Source organism: Euleptes europaea, chromosome 10, assembly GCF_029931775.1.
Source record: "Euleptes europaea isolate rEulEur1 chromosome 10, rEulEur1.hap1, whole genome shotgun sequence".
Lineage (NCBI taxonomy): Eukaryota > Metazoa > Chordata > Lepidosauria > Squamata > Sphaerodactylidae > Euleptes > Euleptes europaea.
In genome coordinates, this window is record NC_079321.1 from 28366385 (window position 1) to 28389106 (window position 22722).

The 22722-nt window shown below is 42.4% G+C and overlaps 1 protein-coding gene across 1 annotated transcript in view; it reads right to left on the reverse strand.

Annotated features, from left to right (window-relative positions):
- Positions 1–3799: 3799 nt before the first annotated feature.
- Positions 3800–22722, reverse strand: part of GREB1 (growth regulating estrogen receptor binding 1) — a 90366-nt gene continuing 71443 nt past the window's right edge. The window contains exons 20-33 of the mRNA XM_056856704.1: positions 21953–22152; positions 20718–20807; positions 19301–19866; positions 17455–17557; positions 16416–16571; positions 14525–14667; positions 12925–13086; positions 10741–10945; positions 9991–10165; positions 9688–9906; positions 8319–8454; positions 6600–6800; positions 4942–5080; positions 3800–3963 (exon numbers count right to left, since the gene is read on the reverse strand). Coding sequence (XP_056712682.1) covers positions 3800–3963; positions 4942–5080; positions 6600–6800; positions 8319–8454; positions 9688–9906; positions 9991–10165; positions 10741–10945; positions 12925–13086; positions 14525–14667; positions 16416–16571; positions 17455–17557; positions 19301–19866; positions 20718–20807; positions 21953–22152 — 2659 coding nt within the window. The remainder of the gene's footprint in view (positions 3964–4941; positions 5081–6599; positions 6801–8318; positions 8455–9687; positions 9907–9990; positions 10166–10740; positions 10946–12924; positions 13087–14524; positions 14668–16415; positions 16572–17454; positions 17558–19300; positions 19867–20717; positions 20808–21952; positions 22153–22722) is intronic.

Sequence of the window (22722 nt, forward strand, 5' to 3'; positions counted from 1 at the left end):
GGGCTACTTACGATGGCATTAGTGGCCCCAGCGCAGGCATGGAGGCCTGGATGCTGGGCGCCGCTACAGCAGCACTGCCCTGGAACGCCAGTGGGGCCTTCCGCTAGTGTCCCGCTGGCGTAAAGGCCTGTGCGGGCGTTCCAGGGGGGGGTCCCGGCATCCCAGGAGTCATTCCCGGGGCATTCTGAGGGGAGGAGCTGCTGTTAGGCAGCCTCCTGTCCCTGCTCGCCCCGGGTACGCCGGCAGCGAGAAGAGTGAAGCTGCGCCTGCTTTTTAGCAGGCACAGCCACACTTTTCTCTATGGGGCGAGAAGCCCCATTTAAAATTTAAAAAGCCTTTAAAAGGCTTTTTTTTTTTTTTTTTTTAGTTTTCGGCGCCAGGGAAACGGGTTAGGAGGCGCTGCAGCGGCGCCTCCTCCCCACCATCCCCAAATGCCGAAATCTCAGGAATGCACTGTTAGGGCCACATCTGGGTCTTTACCCACTTTTGAGGACTCCTAGTTGGACATCAGCTCTTCCTGATTCCAGCACACTGCAGACCCTTGTTATTTCGAGGTCCCCTGTATTTACATTCAGGCAAACTGGAAGTCCTGGGGAGTTGCCAGAGGTTACTGCCTGCCGGATGTGTCTGCCTCTATCAGATATGAATGGGAACTCCTCCAAGTGCAACCTCCAAGGCCAATCCTTCCTCCAGCAGCCCTTAAAGAAACCGGACAATAGTGCCCCTGACAGCTTTAAATATTTAAGGGATGGAGGACTGCGGCTAGTGGATGTGCCCTGCAAGATATGCATGCTCTGAAATCAATTCCTTTTTAGGTCCCACGATGAAAAGGAAGAAGGCAAGTGACTCACACCCCTACACTCTACTCCCAGCCATAGTCGGCCTAAAGATCTCAACTGTGTAGCCATGTTTTCATGCACAAATATCCCTCAGCGCAGAGCTGGATATATATACAGGCCAACAAAACTAGTTTAGGGCCTCAGATTATATGGGTCTCTAAATACAAAAAAATTACTACGTAACCATTTTGGGTAATGCTATTGGGCCTCATAAACCTGACATGGTTCAGGGTGACCAGTCTTCAGGCGGTGGCTGGAGATCTCCCGCTATAACAACTGATCTCCAGGTGACAGAGATCAGTTCACCTGGAGAAAATGGCCACTCTGGAAGGTGGACTCGTGGCATTATACCCCTTCCCTCCCCAAACACTGCTCTCTCCAGGATCCACCCCCACATCTCCAGGTATTTCCCAACCCAGAGCTGGCATCCCTAGTTCAGGGCCTTAATATGTCTTCATCTGGCCCTGCCTCTGCAGGTTTAGGGAAGTAAGATTATTCAAGTTCCAAACATGTTTCTTCATGGATGAAATCCTCTCTCTCACCTAGGGTTGCCAAATCGAGATTGGAAAATGTCTGGAAATTTGGGGGAAGAGACTGGGGAGCGTGGAGCTTGGGGAGGGGAGGGAGCTCAACAGGGATATGATGCCAGAGGCTACCCTCTGAAGCTACCATTTTCTTCGAGGGAACTGATCTCTGTAGTCTGGAGATCAACTGCAATTTCGGGAGAACTAAGGTTGCCAGCTTCTGGTAGGTTAATACCTAGAGATGTTTGGGGCTGAGCCTGAGGAGGGCGGGGTTTGGGGAGGGAAGGGACTTCAATGTCATAGAGCCCTATTGCCAAAGCAGCCATTTTCTCCAGGTGAACTGATGTCTATAGGCTGGAGATCAGTTGTAGTAGTGGGAGATCTCCAGTTCGTACCTGGAGGTTGACAACCCTAGGGAGAACTCCAGGCCGAACCTGAAGGTTTGCATCCTTACTCCCTTCTCAGGTTTATCTCCTACTGCATCCACATGCAACATACTCAACTGAATAAGAACAGGGCTTTTTCTGTGTTGCTTTTAAGTGTGCTTCACATGTAACAGGTGGAATGATTATAAAATGGCGCAGAACTTCAGATGCTGAAATGCCCTCACGGTGATTCTCAGGGTAGTTTTTTTATTTTGTTTTACACGTTCTAAAATTAAATCTACTAATCTGGATCTCTTCTGATTCATATGTTACTAATTCCACTCAGTCCCACAATAACTCAATGAAATAAAATGCAGATTGCTGTACTAATCCTGACTCATACATCTGCTGTTCCCTGTGTCTTTCTACCAAGTTATATAACTGCACTTACTATTTATAGCAAGCTATTACAAGCTGATTCTCAGAGTCATTTTAAAACAAATAACGATGAACAAATCAGTATTCAGTCACAACTAGGTAAAGTTCAGTATTTATTTACCCATGGCTGTACATTAAAGATTCAAAATTAGAATATGCTTAAGACTTTACAGAAAAGGAAACTTTAAATAAAGCATGAAATGTTTTGATACAAGGGTTGAGCTGCATTTTTCCTACATGAAATATGGAGGGAAGACTTTCAAATAATTTTTACTAACTAAAATTGGTGTTCCAAAAGTATATTGTTCTAATTTAACAATTATACAGCTACAGATGCAGTCAGATTTAGCAATTGGGGGGTGGGGGAGTGCCAACATATCAATATATCTCATTCTCAATTTGGCCAAATCTGTGGATACTTAAATCCAGAGATGGGAGCCATGAACAGACAAGACACATCTTTGTTCAGCCCCAGGTTTGCAGAAAAATCTGAAATCTAACAACAACCACCACCACCACCATCACTGACCATTTTTATTATATTTGTTTAACTAATTAATCAATGCACAGTGCAATCCTAAGCATACTGACACCCTTCTGAAGTGAATGGATTTAGAAGGGTGTGGCTCTGTTTAGGATTGCTCTGTTAGACTCCATCTTAGCTACCGAAATTTTCAGAATGCAGATCATCTATTCTCAAAGTTCTTACTAAATAAAAAAAAAGTCACTCTAATTACAATTCTACATATTTTTAAGTCTGCATCTTTATGCAGGACAACCAGTGAGGTTAGGGCGGGAAGCTAGTTTGGACTGTAACAGAAATACGGACCACAAACCACAGGAAAGTTCTCCTGCACATACATTCGGGGGCACTTGGAGAACTCCCACTATTACAATTGATCTCCAGATGACCAAAATTAGGTCCCCTGGAGACAATGGCTGCTTTGGAAGGTGGACTGTACGGCATTATAACTTGCTGAGGTCCCTATCTTCCCCAAACCCCGCCCACAGGCTCCACCCCCAGAATCTTCAGGTATTTCCCAACCCAGACCTGGCAACCCTATGGACCTACCACAATGAAATGAATGCCTATTACCACGACCTTGCATATTTCTCATTCACAGGATGACTTTCCCAGGAGAACTTCCCTGTAAATTTTGCCACTCGTCCTTAGCCCAAAGTTCGAAATAGCTCTATTAATAAATCAGGAGCAATATACTAAAAATATAGCATTGTTGATATGCTGGCTCTTGATAAACAAAAACAATTTTTTGTAGGAAATACTTCTAAATTCCGTATTTCTGAACTATACAACAGTTCTGAAACAATTTCTGTAATATATACAACAACAAAAACTTTAATCCTATTAAAGTGGTAACTCAGTATTTTTGCTACTGTTACACGAGTTACTTTCCCAAATGCATTAAATTACAAAAGTTACTAACATTGTATGCAATTATAAATATAAAATTGGTCAAATAAAATAGAATATTAATACAAATATTTCAAAATGACCTAAGTTGTTTTTTGTCTAAATGACAGCCCTTCTTGCGACTCTGTGTGAACAGAGTGTTTATTTTCTACAAAAGAAGCCAGATTTCTATGCCTCATTGACACATCTGATCACTTCCCATCAAATGTGTCGTCCAGTCAGAAAAAAGAGGGGCTTGTCTTCTTTGGCATTGGCTGTTTGGAACTCGTCTCTCAGTCGAAACTGCCACTCATCTTCCAGTTCCAGTCGGACGACAGTTTGGCGTAGGGAGTTCCTGTCTTGGCAAATCACACATAAGGTAGCACCTGTGGGAGTTGTTATTTTTGTTATTATTATTATCATCAACTTTTATATTTTTTTTCTGGATGTACAGCATTAGTGGGAGTTCTACAATCACAAAAACTATATAGAGAGAAAATCAGTTGGCGGCGTCTCAACCACAACCACTCTTTGGCATGAGTGGAAGTTCTCACAATGCAGGCAATTTCTGCTGACTCCTGCTGCAGCGCCTGCCCTGTGCCCCATCCCATGTGTTACTAGGGGCTCTCTGACCTTTAGCCATGGCTTTTCAGATGTTGCAGGGGAGACTGCAGCAGAAAGGAGCAATGATCCATCATGACTTTCACTCTCTGGGACCAAGCCATTAGTTATAATACAATCAAGTTTTTAAAAATGTGTCAGTATAGCCAGCAGGATAGGATTAAAACACCAGCACTCCATTAAATAACCATTAAAGTTGACAAATATCATTCAAGGGAGATATTTGTCAACTGTCATATGCAGAAATGTTCAGCTGCTGCAGCAATTTTTGCAAGATTCCCAGAAATCACAAAATGCTAGAGAGCCCACAAGAAACTGGTCAGTGATCTACAGTCTACCTTCTGACCATACGTTTCCTATTGTATTTCCTTTCCAGACTGCAAAATAATTATCTTTATTACATGTACTCCCTTTGTAGAATAAAACATTATGAATGATCTTTGGAACACCGTCAAGTTCTTGTTGACATTTAGACCAAGCAATCGGCCATTTTCGAGACAAAAATTGTATAAATATGTTGCTCCATCCTAATGCTTTACCCAGAAGACATCTGTCCCCTACACTAAACAACCCCTCTGTTCTGATGACTCCCCTTTTTAAAACTACTTTGCAGTGAGACTGCTATATGGATATTTTTACAGTTTGATAACTGTGAACTGTTTTTGGCTACCTTTATTTAAGTTAGAAAACCTTAGCCCTTAAGATAGAAAGCCTATAAATTGACTAAATAACCAACTTCTTACCTTTCAGAAAATGAAACTTCTTCAAGAAGCTAGCAACCACAAAGGAATCACAGAGGTACAGCAGGAGTCCACTGAATATCATATCAGAGCAGCTGACATTCAGAGAATGAGGTCGGGAGCTGACGTAGCAAATTGCAATCTGATTGCAGAAAAGAAATCAATCTATGAATTATTTTACTCGGTTCAAAGCACAGTTTATTTTAGCATAAAAAGTACTATATTGGATCATCTCCCGCTGGTTCTGGTTTTGCTGGATGTGGGACATGTTTATAATGAAGGACACCGCTGAAAAGTTTGTCATAATGAAAAACAAACATCCTTCCATAAATGCAGCTGATGGCTCTTTCCCATGAACCATGTAATTAAAGGTGTGGTTCAGGGCATCAACAGAAGGTCCCTTTCAGCAACACAAAAGAATAATGCCATCCCATTGCAATTACATTGGAATTTTGATCCCTGTCTCAGTGGAGGCCTTCAGCTCTCCTGGCACTACCCTACTTTCTCCTGTGGTGTGCATCACTTTCAAACATGCACTCTGCCAATTTAAATTGTGGATGGCCTGGTTTTGCTGCTTTCATCACTTGCACAGGGGCCAGCCACCTTATTATTAGGTGTAGTGGAAACGTGGGTTGTTTATGCATGGGTACTTTCACACATGTTCGCCCCCGGTCTGTCTCGGTTGTTCCTTGGAGTTATGCATGAGTTTTCCATCCATTAGAGATGACCTAGCTGCCAGCCATCACAAATCTCAGACCTTCCCATTCCTCTGTTAACCCAATTCTTCCCTCTCCCCTGAGCTCAGCCCACTTGAAATCCCCTTGCATAAGGCAAAGCACAGGACACCCAAGCTTGGTTTCTATCACAGAAAGCATGCAGCCGATTACAAAGCAGCCTGTAAAGAGGCAAAAATTCAAATGCTTCCTGCTTCCTCGGAGCTCTTTCTGAGAAGGCTTTTTTAAAATGATGTTTTGATTTCTCCCCCCCCCTTTAGATTGCTCCTTTCCCCCCCCCTTCTTAAAATGATTTTTTATTTGGCAATAGTGTTTGGGGGGGATTTCTCTCACAGTAAGCACTACAAAGTAAGGCAATTACAAAGCAGCATTTAAAAGGATGGGGACTCGATTTGAGCTTGAAGACTGCTGGTGCATCGATTCCCAACAGGAAGGTGTGGGTCCAATGAGCAACAAACCTCAGGTAAAACTCCCATGCAAAAATGACCTTACTAAGACAATCAATAACAACATGCCACTCTATGTATGATAACCCATTCGTTTTGCTAAAATACTCTTTAAACTACCCATTTTAGGATCAGATCCCTTATCAAGAGGTGCCATCCCTCCCTGGTGATTTAGCAACCCCCTGGGATTAACTATTCTCAAAGACCTAATTCAGACAACAGCCCGTCCTCCATTCTCTGTACGTACAGAAGCTTTTGGCTGGCTGTATCAGGTATCGACTCTTAACACTTTCTGTAGCAAACAGAGTGCCCTGTTTCACTCTGGCAACATTACGGGCATCCCCAACCACTTACTCATCCTCCTCAGCCTCTCCTCGCTTCTTGAGGCTACAGAAAGTGGGGGACAAGAACATGGATAGCTCAGTTCAGATATCTGGTACAGCCAGCCAGAGGCAACTTTTAAGTCTCTGAGGCCGATTACCTGCGGTCCTAAATTAAGGTAACAGTCCACCGAGAGCACGGGGTGGCTATAATTCTTCAGCGAGAGAGGGAAGAAGCGATGGCTGTGATACTGGAGGTATTTTTCAAGTAGTAACTGAGCTGGAGCAGCCAAAAAGGTGTGCTTGCTGTCAGGCGCACAGATGTACTGAGCTGGGGTGATAGAAACTGGATTATCTGACACCTGAAGGAAAACATTACCGCATGATTAGTGTTATTCATCTGAGCCCCAAGTGCCTGTCTAAGCTAACATATCCACAATACAAATGGAATTGAAAGTCAATTCCAAGTAAAATGATACAATACTGGTATGATTACAGTTGTCAGAGCCTTTGTTCTTGAAAATGAAATAAACAAGGAATTCTAAGATATACTCTGGTTTCTCTTCAGATCGTATGGATAAGGAATTCTAAGATAAGACCTTTCTAAACAGGTCACTGGAAAAGACAGTCATGCTAGGAAAAGTTGAGGGCAGCAGGAAAAGAGGAAGACCCAACAAGAGTTGGATTGACTCAATAAAGGAAACCACAGCCTTCAGTTTGCAAGATCTGAGCAAGGCTGCCAAAGATAGGACCTTTTGGAGGACTTTCATTCATAGGGTCGCCATGAGTTGGAAGCAACTTGACGGCACTTAACACACACAAACAGGTTTTACAAGCTAGTGACCACCAAAAGCTCAGGACCAAACTAAACGTTACAGCATCCATGGGCCTGACCAGCAGACGTGTCACTGGGGCCATTTAAAAGGGGTCTGTTTTGGCACTTGAAAGGCACACTGGGGGAAACAAGAGTGCCTAGTTCCACTGCGCTGGGGAAACAACCTTTACCCAGTGCACTCAAAAGCAATCTAAGCCCTTCAGTAAATTCCACAATACACTGTATCCAAGACAGGGGGCTTCAGCAATGTGGTACAGGGTTCACAAGACGTCATTGAGTATTGGGGTGGGTTATCCTTTTAAACGTTTTTGGCAATTCTGGTGGTTCCCTCAGGTTTACAGAAACATCACCCTCCAGGTGGCCCCAGCGTATAGAGCTTTTGATCTGAGTGGTGGAGCCATGAAGGGAATTAGATACATGATATTGTGGTCCAGCAAACATCACTGCTTTCCCTGAGATCAGATCAGTTCTATTTGCCAGTCTTTGTATCTTTCACTTCCCACAAGATATGGTAGAGAGGCTTAATGGGAAAATGTTGGCATTGGAAAATCTGCTTCTGCTGTTTAAAGCCAACTGAAAGGCAACTGACAAGTGGCACCTCAATTATTTGTCTATTAATGTTATCAGCACTGTGAATTCTGAAGGTAGAATTACACCTGCAGTGTGATGAAAATGGCAGTCCTGTGTTGAGTTCTCCGTCTCTCCCTGTAGTGTTTAGTCAGACATTGCAAATCTCCATATTGTTTTCCCACTCCAGATCATTGGATGCTGCTAGTGGGAGTGGGAAAAATATACGTAAGCTTGAGTAAATATTATTGCCTGAAGAAATAGAATTTGACAAAGGGTTACCATTTTTAATGGCAGCCCCTTGCTAGGATGAGACCAAACACGGCACTCAAGTGCCTCTTAAGTAATGGTCTAAATAGCCTATCCCTAAACACAGGACGTGTCAGATAACATCACTGCTCAACCTCAAAAATGACAACAAAAAAAATGCACGTTGCTTCGCCAACAGTAGCAATCAAATATATTTATCAGGTCTCACCTTAGACTTAATATGGAAGGACCTTTGCCCACCCACTGCAATTTGTTTCTTCATAACACTGAATCGATTAAACTGACAGATCAATAGGCCTGCACTGTGGGCTCGCAGGTTGAAGTCCACATCATCACACATAAATCTGGCGGGAGGTGCAAGGAAGACACACAAAATTTAAGACACAACACACATCTATTAGAGGTAATCTCAAACTGAGTAGATACCACAACAGTGGAGCTATTACAGAAACTAAAACAGTGGTTTGCAGTGATATCAATGGAAACATGCCAGCTTGCATTAAACAATATTGTGCAGGTATAAGATCTGACTGAAAAGGAGAATCAGTGTTCTGAAAGCTCAGCTATGAACCTTGAGGAGTTTACAGAGGTTGTCCAAAAGATGGCATCCATAAGAAGAAAGTCTACATGGAGGGAAATGTTAGGAACTGGGGATTTCCCACTGCTGCACAATTTATGACCTCCTAAGTAGGGTTGTTGGGTCGCTCTTTGCCATTGGCAGGAGGTTTTTGAGGTGGAGCCTGAGGAGGGTGGGGTTTGGGGAGGGGAGGGACTTCAATGCCATAGAGTCCAATGGCCAAAGTGGCCATTTTCTCCAGGTGAACTGATCTCTGTCGGCTGGAGATCAGTTGTAATAGCAGGACATGTCGAGCTAGTACCTGGAGGTTGGCAACCCTACTCAGGGCCCACTGAGCTAGTACCTAGAGAGCATAATATTCAAAGGTGTGTGGACATAAACCCATTCACAATTGTCAAAGCCAAACCTGCAACAGTACCATCAGTGGAACTTCTAAACAACAAAAAAACAAAGTATCTCATCCAAAGCTCTTGCAATATACTGTTACAGTAGGGTTGCCAGGTCCCTCTTCACCACCAGCGGGAGGTTTTGGGGGCAGAGCCTGAGGAGGGTGGGGTTTGGGGAGGGGAAGGACTTCAATGCCATAGAGTTCAATGGACAAAGTGGCCATTTTCTCTAGGTGAACTGATCTCTGTCGGCTGGAGTTCAGTTGTAATAGCAGGAGATCTCCAGCTAGTACATGGAGGTCGGCAACCCTACTCCTAAGCAATATTACACAGCCCTTAGCTATGCACTAAACCTCTTTTTGTTGTTGCCTGGTAGTAAAAACAGGATGATTCTCAGTCTCCTTGCATGCCATCATACATGGTCTGTGAGCTGCATTTGGTCAGGAGGGTCACAAGCAAGCAGGCCTGGCTTCATCTCCAAGTTCGGCAATAACTTTCTATTAAATATTCACTGGGAATTCCCAACTGGGAATTCAGTTCCCATGCACATGAGGGCCCAATTCGAATTGGGACTGAGGAACATGGGGAGAGAGGACTTCTCCTGGTAGACTCACCTGTTCTGGTTATATTGTACATTCTGTGTCAGGTCCACATTCAGCATGACAAAGTCATGAATGTGGCAGCAAGAGAAGGGCTCCTTGATCTCTCCACTCTTGGTTTTACTCGACCACTTCCTCATCCCAATCAAAGCGTAGTGAGTGACATTGGGAGTCGATTCAATATGCTGGAGAATTTGCTTCAGTGAAATATTCCTTTCAGTCCATGTGTACTCGCTGGAAGGGGTAGGGAAAAGACATACAAATCAGAACGTCTGAAAGACCAATCACAATGCCAACCCCAAATAAAGTAGCCTTTACCTTTTTCTTTCTCCCGAGCAATCAATTTCTACAGCGTTCCACATGACACAAGAGTCATCTGAAATGACAATGAAAGGCCAGATATCTTGGGGCTTGATCCCTAGCTCCTCCTGCCGATTACGCTCAAGCTCCAGGTTATGGTAAGACAGCTCTTTTATTAGGAAATGAGCAGCACCTAAGTTCAAACCAAAGAGACAAATTATACACTGTAGTGGGATAAATGAAAGCTTCATTTTACCTAGAAATCCTTTGCTATAATAAATATCTCCCCAGCAGATAAACTCAGTTCATTCTAGGGCTGCCAACCTATTTAAAAAGTTTTAGTTGACTGACCAACTACTTGAAACTGATTAATCAATAACTAATTAATCAACCAATTAAACTAAAACTGAATTTAATTAATCAAACTGAAATACATTTGGGTATGAATAAAACCTCAACATAGATGTCGTTAAAATAATGAGATATATTATAATTTAATAAACAAAAAATTACCATTCATTGCTAAAAACAACAACATAGTAGGATTGCCAACCTCCAGGCGGTGGCTGGAGATCTCTTGCTATTACTACTGATCTCCAGACAACAGAGATCAGTAACCCTGGAGAAAATGGCTGCTTTAGAAGGTGGACTCTCTGGCATTATACCCCACTGAAGTCCCTCCCCCCAAACCCCCCTCCTCAGCTTCCACCCCCAAATCTCCATGTATTTCTCAACCCAGAGCTGGCAACCCTAGCACACAGTACCTACCCACTCCAGCGCTGTTGAAAATACTTGGCAGGACAAGCATGATGTGGTTGGGCCAGTATTTCTTATAGATTGCCATTTCATATTCTTTGACAACTAAGACATGCAAATGGCTGGCCCCATCCATGGCGTGGTAAAGGTTAAAAAGTCCATGTTCATGACGTCCAGTTGTGGGAGTAAATGTAGGGCTCTTTATATAATCCTGGCTCTGCAAAAATAGGAATCTCTGTGTTATTGTATCGATTTAACATTAACAAAGGAAAGGTGCATGGTGGAAGGTCAACAACTAAACAATTGCAAGTGTTGGTACACAGATCACTTTGAAAAAACAAAATTCCTGTAATATTCTGTATTTTGACCAAACAAAACAAAATGCAAGCTTTTGAGCTCAGGCTGGAACAAAAAGGACACAAAAGAGGGCAAGGGGAAGAGAAAAGATAGGTTTTGAGACATGGTATTAAAGCCCAAAGTGTGCAGCTTTGGTGTTAAAATGCATGCTCTTATTTATATTCTGCTTTTCTTCCCTTTGGGGCTCAAAGCGCCTTTTAGAACATTGTTCTCTCCTCCTCCACTTTCTCACAACAAGCCCGTGAGTTAAGTCACACTGAGAGTCTGTGAGGGGTATAAGGTCACCCAGCAAGCTTCCATGGTAGAAGCAGGGATTCAAACCTGGGTTGCCCAGGATCCTCATCTACCATTCTGCCCACTACACCACATTGGCTCTATACCAAAATGGAAAACATGACATGCTGCAGACTGAATTGGATTAGTTGAAAAGCTGTGCCTGGTGAAAATAGGTTCTCAAATGGCCCCAAATTGCTGGGACAAAGTACAGGAGGGAGGGAGGGAGGGAGGGAGGGAGGGAGGGAGGGAGGGAGGGAGGAAGGAAGGAAGGAAGGAAGGAAGGAAGGAAGGAGAAAGAAAAGAAGATAATCAAACCAGCTTACAATTGCCTGCCTTTCCTCTCCCCACAACAGACACTCTGTGAGGTAGGTGGAACTGAGAGAGTTCAGAGAGAACTGCAGCTAGACCAAGGTCACCCAGCTGGCTTCATGTGTAGGAGTGGGGAGACCAACCCGGTTCACCAGATCAAAGTATACCGCTCATGCGGAGGAGCGGGTAATCAAACCCGATTCTCTAGATTAGAGTCAACCGCCCCTAACCATTACACCATACAAGCTCTCCCTTTGCGAAAACACATTCTCCCTTTGTGAATACTGTCCCAGCAACTTAGGACTCACTCTGGGTCCTCGTTTAGGTGAAGAGTGGAGTATAAATATCTAAATAAATAAATAAGGGCAAAAGAGAGTTGATGGGACAGAAAATTAGGATGTTTTAAAATTAAGCAAGTTATTTGACTATAAAAGAGTCAGCAACTAGAGGTCCCACAGCCAAATCTGGTCTTCTGCCTAGTCCCAGTTAGCTCCCTAGGTGCCATTCTAAAAGTAAATGTATGAAAGCAATTTTGGGTGTGGGGGAAGGATTGCTGGCCTGATCAATCACCCACTCTCTCCTTTAAAAAATGGCTAATCAGGAGACAGTAACAGTGACACACATTCAAGATGGCTAAACACAGGAAAAACAAACGTTCCCCTTCTGGGGATGATGGTATGTGGGTCTCCTAGCAGAATTATTTCCATTTACACATGCAAATAGGGAAGGAGGTTTAGATGTAAAATCATCGAATCATAGAGTTGGAAGGGACCACCAGGGTCATCTAGTCCAACCCCCTGCACAATGCAGAAAAATCACAACTACCTCCCCCCCACACCCCCAGTGACTCCTACATCATGTCCAGAAGATGGCCAAGATGCCTTCCCTCTCATCATCTGCCTAAGGTCATAGAATCAGCATTGCTAACAGATGGCCACCTAGCCTCTGCTTAAAAATTTCCAGGGAAGGAGCACTTACCACCTCCCGAGGAAGCCTGTTCCACTGAGGTACCGCTCTAACTGTTAGAAAATTCTTTCTAATGTCTAACGTGCCAATGTGAGCTAGGTTGGAGTCCTGTTTTCCAGACAATCCACTGGCATGTTTTTTCACTATCAGCAGAGATATTATACAGAAATCCATCTGTCCTCTTCACCATGTGGCAGCCGAACCAAAACAGTGAAGGCAACGCATGGTCTGGACCCTGCAAAACAAACACCCCAATTTGATGCACACCTCATGTTAGTATTTATTTACCTTATCTGTGACAAGCGGCAACCTCATGCTTTCTAGCTGTCTTCCTGGATGGCTGAAGACAAAGTGGTGCTCCTGGGACTTAGGGATGATGAAGTGAAGTTGGATCTCCTCTCCGAGCATCGAATAGGAAAACGCAAAGGCATGCAAGGTAGATTCATAAAGCTGCAACAAAGGGGAACAGTGATAAAAGGGTAACTCATCTTGCAGTACAGCCTTGCTCTTAAAAAAATCTTACTATGATCCCTGGTTTTGCTTCAGATAAATAATTTAAAGTATGCTTTACCACCAATGGCTGATCCATCCCATGTAGTAATTAAAATAGGAATATTTATTATTATTTTATACCAAGACTTTCTGACAGTATCAAGGGCATCAAGGCCCAGATTAAAAACATACATAATAATGCCACCTCTTAAAAACCATTTACACCAACAAAACCCACACACGTAATTAAAGCAACTAAAACTAAAGCTTAAACATACATACAAAAACAATTAAAACATAAGGCAGGAAGGAGGGATCACTGCGGGAACACCAAACAATAAAAAGAAGTCTTCATTAAAAAAAAAAAAGTCTTCACCTGTTGCTGGAAGATGGCAACAGAAGGGGGCAGACAAGTCTCCCTGAGAAGAGAGTTCCAGAGTTTTGGTGGCACAACCAAGAAAGCCCTCTCCCAGGTTGCCATCCACCTAATCTCAAAAGGCAAGAGCATCTGGAGTAAGGCCTCAGAAGATGACTGCCATGGTTGGGTACGTTGGCCTCAGAAAGGGATGGAAGGAGGGTTCAAGTCACTCCAAACCTTCTTGTCTCCCTCGGGGTACTGCTCTGTTGACTCCTCTCTCTCTCTCTAGGCAGCAGTGCAACCAGGAAGCATGCCCTAGCCAATTCTTTGTGACCTAGGATGCCCCCGTTTCCTGCCTTGTGTAGCTGGAGAGATGTTCTTGTGTAGCTGGAGAGACTGGAGAGATGTTCTTCTCCCCTCCTAAACTCAGAAGGGCCATCAGACACTGCCATGCGATTCTAGGCTGAGGTTGCAACATACACAGCACCTCTGCCCCTTCTCCTCATTCCTTCAGTACAGGAAATGAAATCACCTGTAGCAAGGAGCAGAGCCTTTTTAGTAGCGGTTTTGTGACTTGGAACAACTTCCTTCAAGGGGTGTAACTGTGCCTCCTCCCTGTGTGGTCTTTAAAGCAGAACAGCAGAGGTTTTGTGAAAGACAAGTTTTCAACCCCTAAAGCGGGCTGAGTATTTCCTGACTCCCCCTGAGTGTTATATATTGTAAGGTAGTTGGTAATAATTTTTTTACTGCCTGATATTATGATGTGTCTGAGTTTACTATTTGAAGCCGGTTTTATCATTAATCAGTTGGGAGGGGATTTTTGGCTGTAAACTGCTTTGAGTTCTGTGAAAGGTAGGACAAACATCTTTTTTAAAGGTTACAAAAATTAAACAACTCAGCAATTTTTCCATATATCCTTCTGTGGAATGTTGCATTGAGCCCTTTACTACATTCCTTAGGTTTTGTGCCGCTGGTTCAGTTTGCAAAGAGCGACCTGTTTTTTGTTGTACTTGGAATATTTGGTTTTATCCACCTTACCTGGTACCTGGGGTTAAAGCCCATGTACTGGTGACATTGTTCGCAGTGATGGTAAGTGTTGTAAGCGGCATATTTGGATAGCCTCATCCGAGTTGTCTGACGGCGCATATACAAGTCCTCTTGTTTCCTGTTTGCTGATCTGTCTGTACAAAAGGTTTTGGACTGTTCAGTGTGTGTGAGTCAGACAAATGATGAATTAATGTTTGAGTCTGTTCTGCTGCTAAAAACACAGTATTCTTTCAGCAAACCTACAACTGGATGCAAATTTTCAATCCAGATTGGCTCCAAACATTTCCCCCCAAGCAACATTGCTATCTAAATTGTTTTTACTGTCAAAAATATTGGTATCTTTAATAAAGCCATTTTTAAAAACCATTCCCAATCTGGTCTACTTAAACCATGCAAGCAGGTGAGTTTTGGTTTTTTTAAACGAGCATGCATTTTTCTTGTTTTCTTTGTCTGTTCTAAAATAATGTATAGTCCTGGATCCACAATGCAGCCCCGCAAAAAAAAAAAAAATATGTACAAAGAATTTTATTGTTTGTGTGTGTGCGTTAAGACACTATTAAGACACAATGCAAATACTTGTCCCAATTACACATTAAAGAGTCCACGAGCTATCAATTCTTAATAAAGCGTCTGTTTTTACAAATATCACAAGTTACTAATGCATCACATTCATAAATATAAGTTTCTTGCAACAATCCAATTACTATATTAGCAATACAAAAGTTCAAACACTGAACATTCACAACACGGCGCTCAAACTGGAAACTGCGAATGGCGAGGCGAGACAGGCATCTGGTAAATGGCCTATTTCACATCAAGGTTTCTTCAGTCGCCTTTAGTATCACACACATCACAGACTGTGTCCAGTGCTGGAACAGGCACATCAATGCAAAGTTCGATGTATAATATCACATCATCAAATGCAGGTGCACATGATCCAAGGACGGACTCGAGCCGGTCTCAAGGATGTGAATGTTCAATGTTTGAACTTTTGTATTGCTAATATAGTAATTGGATTGTTGCAAGGAACATATATTTATGAATGTGATGCATTAGTAACTTGTGGTGAGATTTGTGAAAATAGAAGCTTTATTAAGAATTGATAGCTTGTGCATTCTTTAATGTGCAATTGGGATGAGTATTTGCATTGTGATATGTCTATGTAAAATTATTTAGAAACAGTGCTACAGTTTTGCTACCACCTGGAGGTTCCAAAAACAAACGAAAGAGATGTTGGATTTCCTCAGGAAGTTTTTTCTACATCTCATTGCCTTGCAAGCAAGCTTTTCAGCTCACAGGTGAAGAGATATCGAGTTTCCAACACTAAGGAGCACCTTTCCTGGGTAGACATGTGTGCACCCGGATTGAATCGCATCGTTCTATAGGATCAGCAACTGATTATTGTGGCCGCCCCAGGATTCCTGGGTAGATTTTCTTATTTTGGGACTTGTACCTTCTCAGACACATTCTGTCATATGATCTATCTGTATATGTTGTATGCCTTATCTTTACACTGATTGTGTTGTTATTTCAGACCTTTGGATTATAGAGATTGCACTTTTATATCATTTATTTGTGTTAATAGATTTTGTTGTTCAGCCATCAGTGCTTTCGTTTGTTTTTGGAATTTCCATTATTAGCATGAGGTATTCTTTGAATTCTTCACTACCTGGAGGTTGGCAACCCTAAGCACAAGGAGAGGAAGTGACAAAACCTTCCATCTATGGAAATAGGCCATTGGATCCAAGTCATTATGCAGACTTGATTGCATTTCAGTTGCTGATGCATCAAAGTTATTCCAATTGTATTTCTTTATTATATCAAAGCAAATAGGTCCGTCTGTTCTGTTTAAAAAATAATTAAAAAAAAAAAGAATCCTGACCTTCATTCTTTATAAGAATTCTTGAACAAATGAGACTTGCATCTTCATATTTTGGATCGTAGATAGTATAGTCAAAGGGTATTTTTTTCATTGTTTCTAGATCAGGCCACACATCCCCTGGTTGGTGGTAGTATTGAGCTGACTCTTCTTTGAGATCTGCCACATCAGTAACAAAAGGGAAGTTTAAGAAATATACAATAATTAAGTAAAAAATTTCACACCAGATGTTGCAATTGGTTGGATACCTGGGCAGTGAACAGGAAAACAACCTCTTGCTATGCACGCTATGACATTATCTTCAGCATAAACAAATGTGTAATTCATTATTCAATGAAGATGGAAGAAAGTCCTTGTATGACTGCCAGAGTTCAGTAACAGAGTTCAAGTAACAAGCTGATAAGATGGAGTTGCTCAGAGTACACAGGTATACTTTTTAAAACTGAGGATGTGTTGGAATTACCTGTTTGGAATAGTCTTCCTCCCCTTGAAGTTGCCTTGGTTTACTAAAGAACTTGTTATGATTCAGGAGTGGTGCAGTTGCCAAGCTTGCACAGCTGCTTTCCATTTCTCAATTGTATTGGGCATGGTTTCCGGAAAATCTACGGACTCTGAACTTTCCAATCATATCAATATATCTAAGATTGACAAGTCCCTCAAAATGGTGTATCAAAAATACACAGATCTTAAGTCATGATGCCAGCTGTCCAGCAGGAAAAATGGACACGCATACCAGTGTGACTGACAACAGCCATAAAGTAATCAGGGTAGTAAATAAGGATTTTTTTTAAAAAGTGATTGTATAGGAGGTGTGATTAATTACACGAGATTTGGTTAAGGGGTTCCATCAATGGAAATAAATTAACATGGGGGATTACACATTTTGAACACAATAATAAAACAGTCTTGCTGATAATTAACAGTTATAATTTATAATTAACAATTTATAATTATAAATTATAATTAACAATTATAATTATAATTTATAATTAACAATTATAAGTTGTTTCCCAGAGGAAAGATTTCTACAGGAAGAACTTACCAGTATTGATCTCCTCTTCATCATAAACATCCACTTCAGTCAATCGAATAAGCATTCTAGACAAGATACTGAGGAACTGCAGATAGGCCCCTGTCTTTCCTATCTGTAAATACACACATCAGAAACTACACAGCTGTTTGCCTTCAGTGTCATATTTTTTGGGGTACCTAATATCTAAATGACCAACACAGTCTAATTCAAAGCCTACTTATTACGTTCTCTCAGCATGTTACTCCTGGTATTCCCTCTTCAGTTGTACAAACTCATGAAGTACTCTATAAGTATACAGGGGAGTGCAATTGGATCTGCTGGCCTCAGTCCCTGGATGTCTGCACATGTGGAAGAACATCTCAAGGGTCTAAGCACATGATCAGGAATGCTGCAAAAAGTGGGGTCCCTATCACACATACAAAGCCAATGAATATTTTTGATTATTGTAGTTATACCCTGCAATCCCTCAACCAAGACTGATTCTTCAGGCACCTTACAGTTAATAAAATTCTTATAAACAATTAAAAACCAAAGACTCCAACAGTTTTCAACCGTAAAATATTGAAGACCTGGTGGGGGGATTTAAAACAGCAGAGAAAAACAACAATAAGTCTTAAGACAATTAAATCAACCTTTTAAAGCACTGAGAGCAACATACCACTTAACACTAAAAAAGAAAATAAATGAAAACTAGCTCCTTAAGAAAAAAATAAAACAAGTAGCATTTCAGAACCAATAGATAGCAGCTCCTTGAAGCAATAAAACAGCAGCATTTTAAAACAATATAGAATGTGTGCAAATAAGTTTGATGCCTTAAGGAAAAAGAGAAACACACATACACAGGACTTTGGCTGACCTTTACTCTTATTACTATACTAAAACATACTGGGCTTTTTTGCATTCTCATTTTCCTCGCTTGTACATTCCTCTTTCTTCCGGGGTGTGTGTGGGGGGTGTTCAGTTCTGCACATATTTTGCTCCCTCTAGTGGTCAATTCGATATCACACAGGTTTAAATCCAGCATATTTCCCTGCAGATTAAAATTGCAGGTTTTCATGCTAGATATAAACCTATGTCATATTGAATCGGACACTAGAAGGAGCAAATTATGTGCAGAACCTCCCCCTATCGAAAGAAACAGGAACTTGCAAGCGAGTAAAATGAGAAAGCAGGAAAACACATTTACTAGGTATACACTGTTATTGGTATAAACATAAGGACATACCAAGTGTAAACCTTTGGTTCAGCCTTCTAACTATCCCCTCTGAAGCAGGGTCCAGATCTAGATACTCGTGTAAGATTTTAATAGTAAAGTGATACTAATAAATTCTCTGTTATCCATTCTCAACATGCTCTGCTTATGTACTTCCAGAGAGTTGTATCCAGTGATCTGCACTTACAAGTTTTATGAATCTTACATTATTTTCCTCTCCTCAACAGTCTTTTCTGACTCTTGGAAAGCTGGACTAATAACCATGCAGTTTGGGAGGGGCTTCTCTATGGAGAAGAAAGAGGCAAAATCACCCTCTTCATCTTTTTGTAAGCACTAGCTTGTAGGGGATTCTCCCTCCTTAATGAAGTCCTCTGACCTGCATGGCTATCAGTCCACATGGTCCCACAGTCCTAGGAATCAACTTTCCTGGGGAAGAGACTGCCGGAAAGTTCCTCAAAGATTGGCCCCTTTCACTGGTGGATTATGCAATCCAACCCATAAATTAGGTCCTATCTGTTGAAAACAAAACTGTGCTCTACATAGGGCCTACAGTCCAATACAGTAAGGCAATTGTCCTCATGCACTTTTGAGACTCAATTATAATAAAATGATAAGAATAATTACCCTGTTGTTATTACACACCTGTGGTGGCCCACTCAGCAGCAGCCTCCGTGGATGGAAGGTGTCCATCCTGCCTTCGTTCCTATTGTTGTAGTCCATATGGATGGGTTTGGGGACCGTCCACTGGCGATAATACAGAGACTGCTCCGTGCAGGTCATCATTTTGCTCATGAGCGGGCGGAATGAACTCGCCCACATCACAGAATGGTAAGGCAAGAGGGACGAGGACTTGGGAAGTCCCGTGCTGTCAGCGGAGGTGATGACGTCATACACCAGTTTAGGCAGGTAAACCATAGGAGGCTGCTGGGACACTTTGGTCATGGAGCACTGAGGGACCTGCAGGACAAAGGAGCTGTGAGTAGGTACGGATGAAGCAGAAGAAGACGAGAAAGGAGATGCTGATGAAGAAGTGATGGAAGCCTGAGCAGCTTTAGCATTTGACTTGGAATCTTTGTCCATTTTTGGTCTTTGTTTTTCAGGGTTATTCACACTCTCTTCTGTACCGCTGCTTAATATCTGATGGGTAGACTTTCCTGTGTCACCTGCTGTTACTGATGGAGGAGACGTTTCACTGCAGAACGCTGTGCCTATGAACAAAATACAGGTTTTAACAAAGTGCCAAGTTAAATCTTCATTGAACACTGCAAGTGGCAATTATCCCTCCCTCATAGGGTTGCCAGGTCCCTCTCCACCACCGGGGGGACATTTTTGGGTGGAGCCTGAGGAGGGCGGGGTTTGGGGAGGGGAGGGACCTCAATGCTATAGAGTCCAATTGCCAAAGCGGCCATTTTCTCCAGGGGAACTGATCTCTGTCAGCTGGAGATCAGTTGTAATAGCAGGAAATCTCCAGCTAGTACCTAGAAGTTGGCAACCCTACTCCCCCAATATCACCAGGGTCCACTCTTTTTTGCCATAAAGTCACATCTGTGGTCAAAGTGCTTCCCTGGGGCATGTGCAGCTCACACATGCAATAGACCAGAAACTCCTGACAGGGCTACAGCCAGTTAACTGGCCAGGGAGGAGGGTATGTATAAAGCAGTACACACAGAGACACACACACGTGCGCACCTAGCCCCCATCTGTGCCTCAAGCTGCAGATAGAGAAATAAAGGGTAGTAGTGGCAACTGAAATAGGGAGAGTGAGAAGAGAGGGGGGAGATGAAGCCTTCTCTCATGCAAGCAGATTCTCCTCTGCCTCTCAAGCAAAGACAGTAAGAAGGGAGAAGGGAAATGGTTGTTACCGATGCCTCCTAATCAGTACTGGAAAATACATCTAATCCCTTAAATGTAAGCATTGACTTGGTAAAAACGTTGATTTCTTAGTCTCCTTTCAGATGTGTTATGGTAAACCCCAGTTGACAACAACAACATAGGCTGAACTGTAATAATTCCTAAGTGCCAAAATAAATACTGAAAACTGTTCACGCTGAAGTCTTACTTGATGTTTTAGAGGAAACAGATGAAGCTGCAGAATCATGTGATCCAGATCTTTCTCTTTTGACAGGGCTTCTCTTTTCTGATGTGGAGCCTGTTCCGGGATTTAAGGGGAAAGAATTTGCATTATAGTTGCTGAAAATGACTTTGTTCAGTCTTACTTTTAATTACTTTAAAGTGCTTAAGTAGATGCTGTGTTATTTAGAGGTCAAAACTGAATTGTCCATCCCTTTACCAACTTGTTCTGAAGTGACATATGACTTTCTACCCTCCATTTTATCCTTAGAACAACTCAGTCCTTAGAACTAGGTTAGGCTGAGAGAGACTTCCCAAGATCACCGAGTGAGCTTCATAGAGGAATGGGGATTTGAATTCAAGTTTCCCTAGTCCTACCCCTCCATCCTGCAGGGCCTGTAAAAGGGAGTTATTCCACCAAGCCTACAACTGACAGCCGTGGGTATCATCTCTGCTGGCCTCCCCCCCCCCTCCCCATTATTCTGTTCATCTTGTGAACTTGGGGGGGGATGTCTGATTGCAGAGACTCTCAGTGGTCACTATTGTTAATTGAGTGCTATCTGTGGTTTACTATGGTTATACTGTATGGTTATGTTTCTTGGTTTTAATTGTATAAGTATTATGGTTTTATATCGGGGTTTTAATGAGTACCCAGCTTGATGGGGGTAAAGGGAAGATGACTGGGGAAGGCACTGGCAAACCACCCCGTAAACAAAGTCTGCCTAGAAAACGTCGGGATGTGACATCACCCCATGGGTCAGGAATGACCTGGTGCTTGCACAGGGGACCTTTATCTTTACCTTTAATGTTGTTACCCACCCTGAGCCCGGCTTCGACTGCGGAGGGCGGGATAGAAAATTTGAAGTATAAATAAATTTTAAACCCTACCCCACCCAGGATCTCAGTATGGAACAGGAAATCTTTTTTGCTTCTGATCACACCTACCAAAAGCAAGGTTTCCAGTTGAAAATGAGTTATTGAGTTACATTTACACATAATATTTGTGTCTGGTGCACAATTTATGCCTGATGGGGTAGGGAAGAGGATGAAAATACCAAAGCAGCGTTAATTCAATGGAGAGAGATTAACTGTCACTCAGCACAATTATTGGATTTTCAAGTGCACCAGAGTTTCATCTATGTCAAGATCTCATAATCTGTTTTTCTCAACCAGACCTTTCTGTTGACATCTTTTAGTGCAACGGGTCTGTGAATATTCATTTACCTTCTGTTACTGTTTCTTCATCTTCATTATCAGTACTGCTTAGCTTCTCTGGGTCACTCTCCAGAACATCATTGGTGACCACTTTCTCTGTGGAGGTCTCAGAACTTACAAAATAGGCTGCCAAGCCAAGCTCTTGCTCCAAGGTTGTTCTCACCAAGCAAGAGGAATTTATCAAACGCAGATCACAGTATCTTAAGGACCTTGGACAGAGAAAGAAAAAATAAGAACTGTAGGAGTCTTTGGTTGTTTATGCATGGGAGTTTTACCTGAGGTTCATTGCTCACTGGACCCATACTTTCCTGTTGGGAGTCTATGCACCAGCGGTCTCCAAGCTCAAATCAGGAAGTACTTGAATCCCTGCCCCTTGAAATGCTGCTTTGTAATTGGCTGTCTGCTTGCAGTGAGAGAAATCAAGCTTCTGTGTCCCGCTCTTTGCCTTATGCACGGGGATTTCAAGCGGACTGAGCTCAGGGAAGAGGGAAGAATCAGGTTAACAGAGGGACAGGAAGTCCCAGGATTTGTTAGGGCTGGCAGCGAAGTCATCTCTAATGGAGGGAAAACTCCTGCATAACTCCAAGGAGCAACTGAGACAGATGAGGATAAATGAGAGTGAAAGTACCCATGCATAAATGACCTTTGATATCATTTCCTATCTATTGCAATGTTCAATAAAGCAAAACTGGCCAAATTCTAGTGTCTTTCAAAATAAACATCACTGCAAAGGCAACACCAGTGGTCTCAGGGCCTCCTTGTAGTTATTGTTATTGATG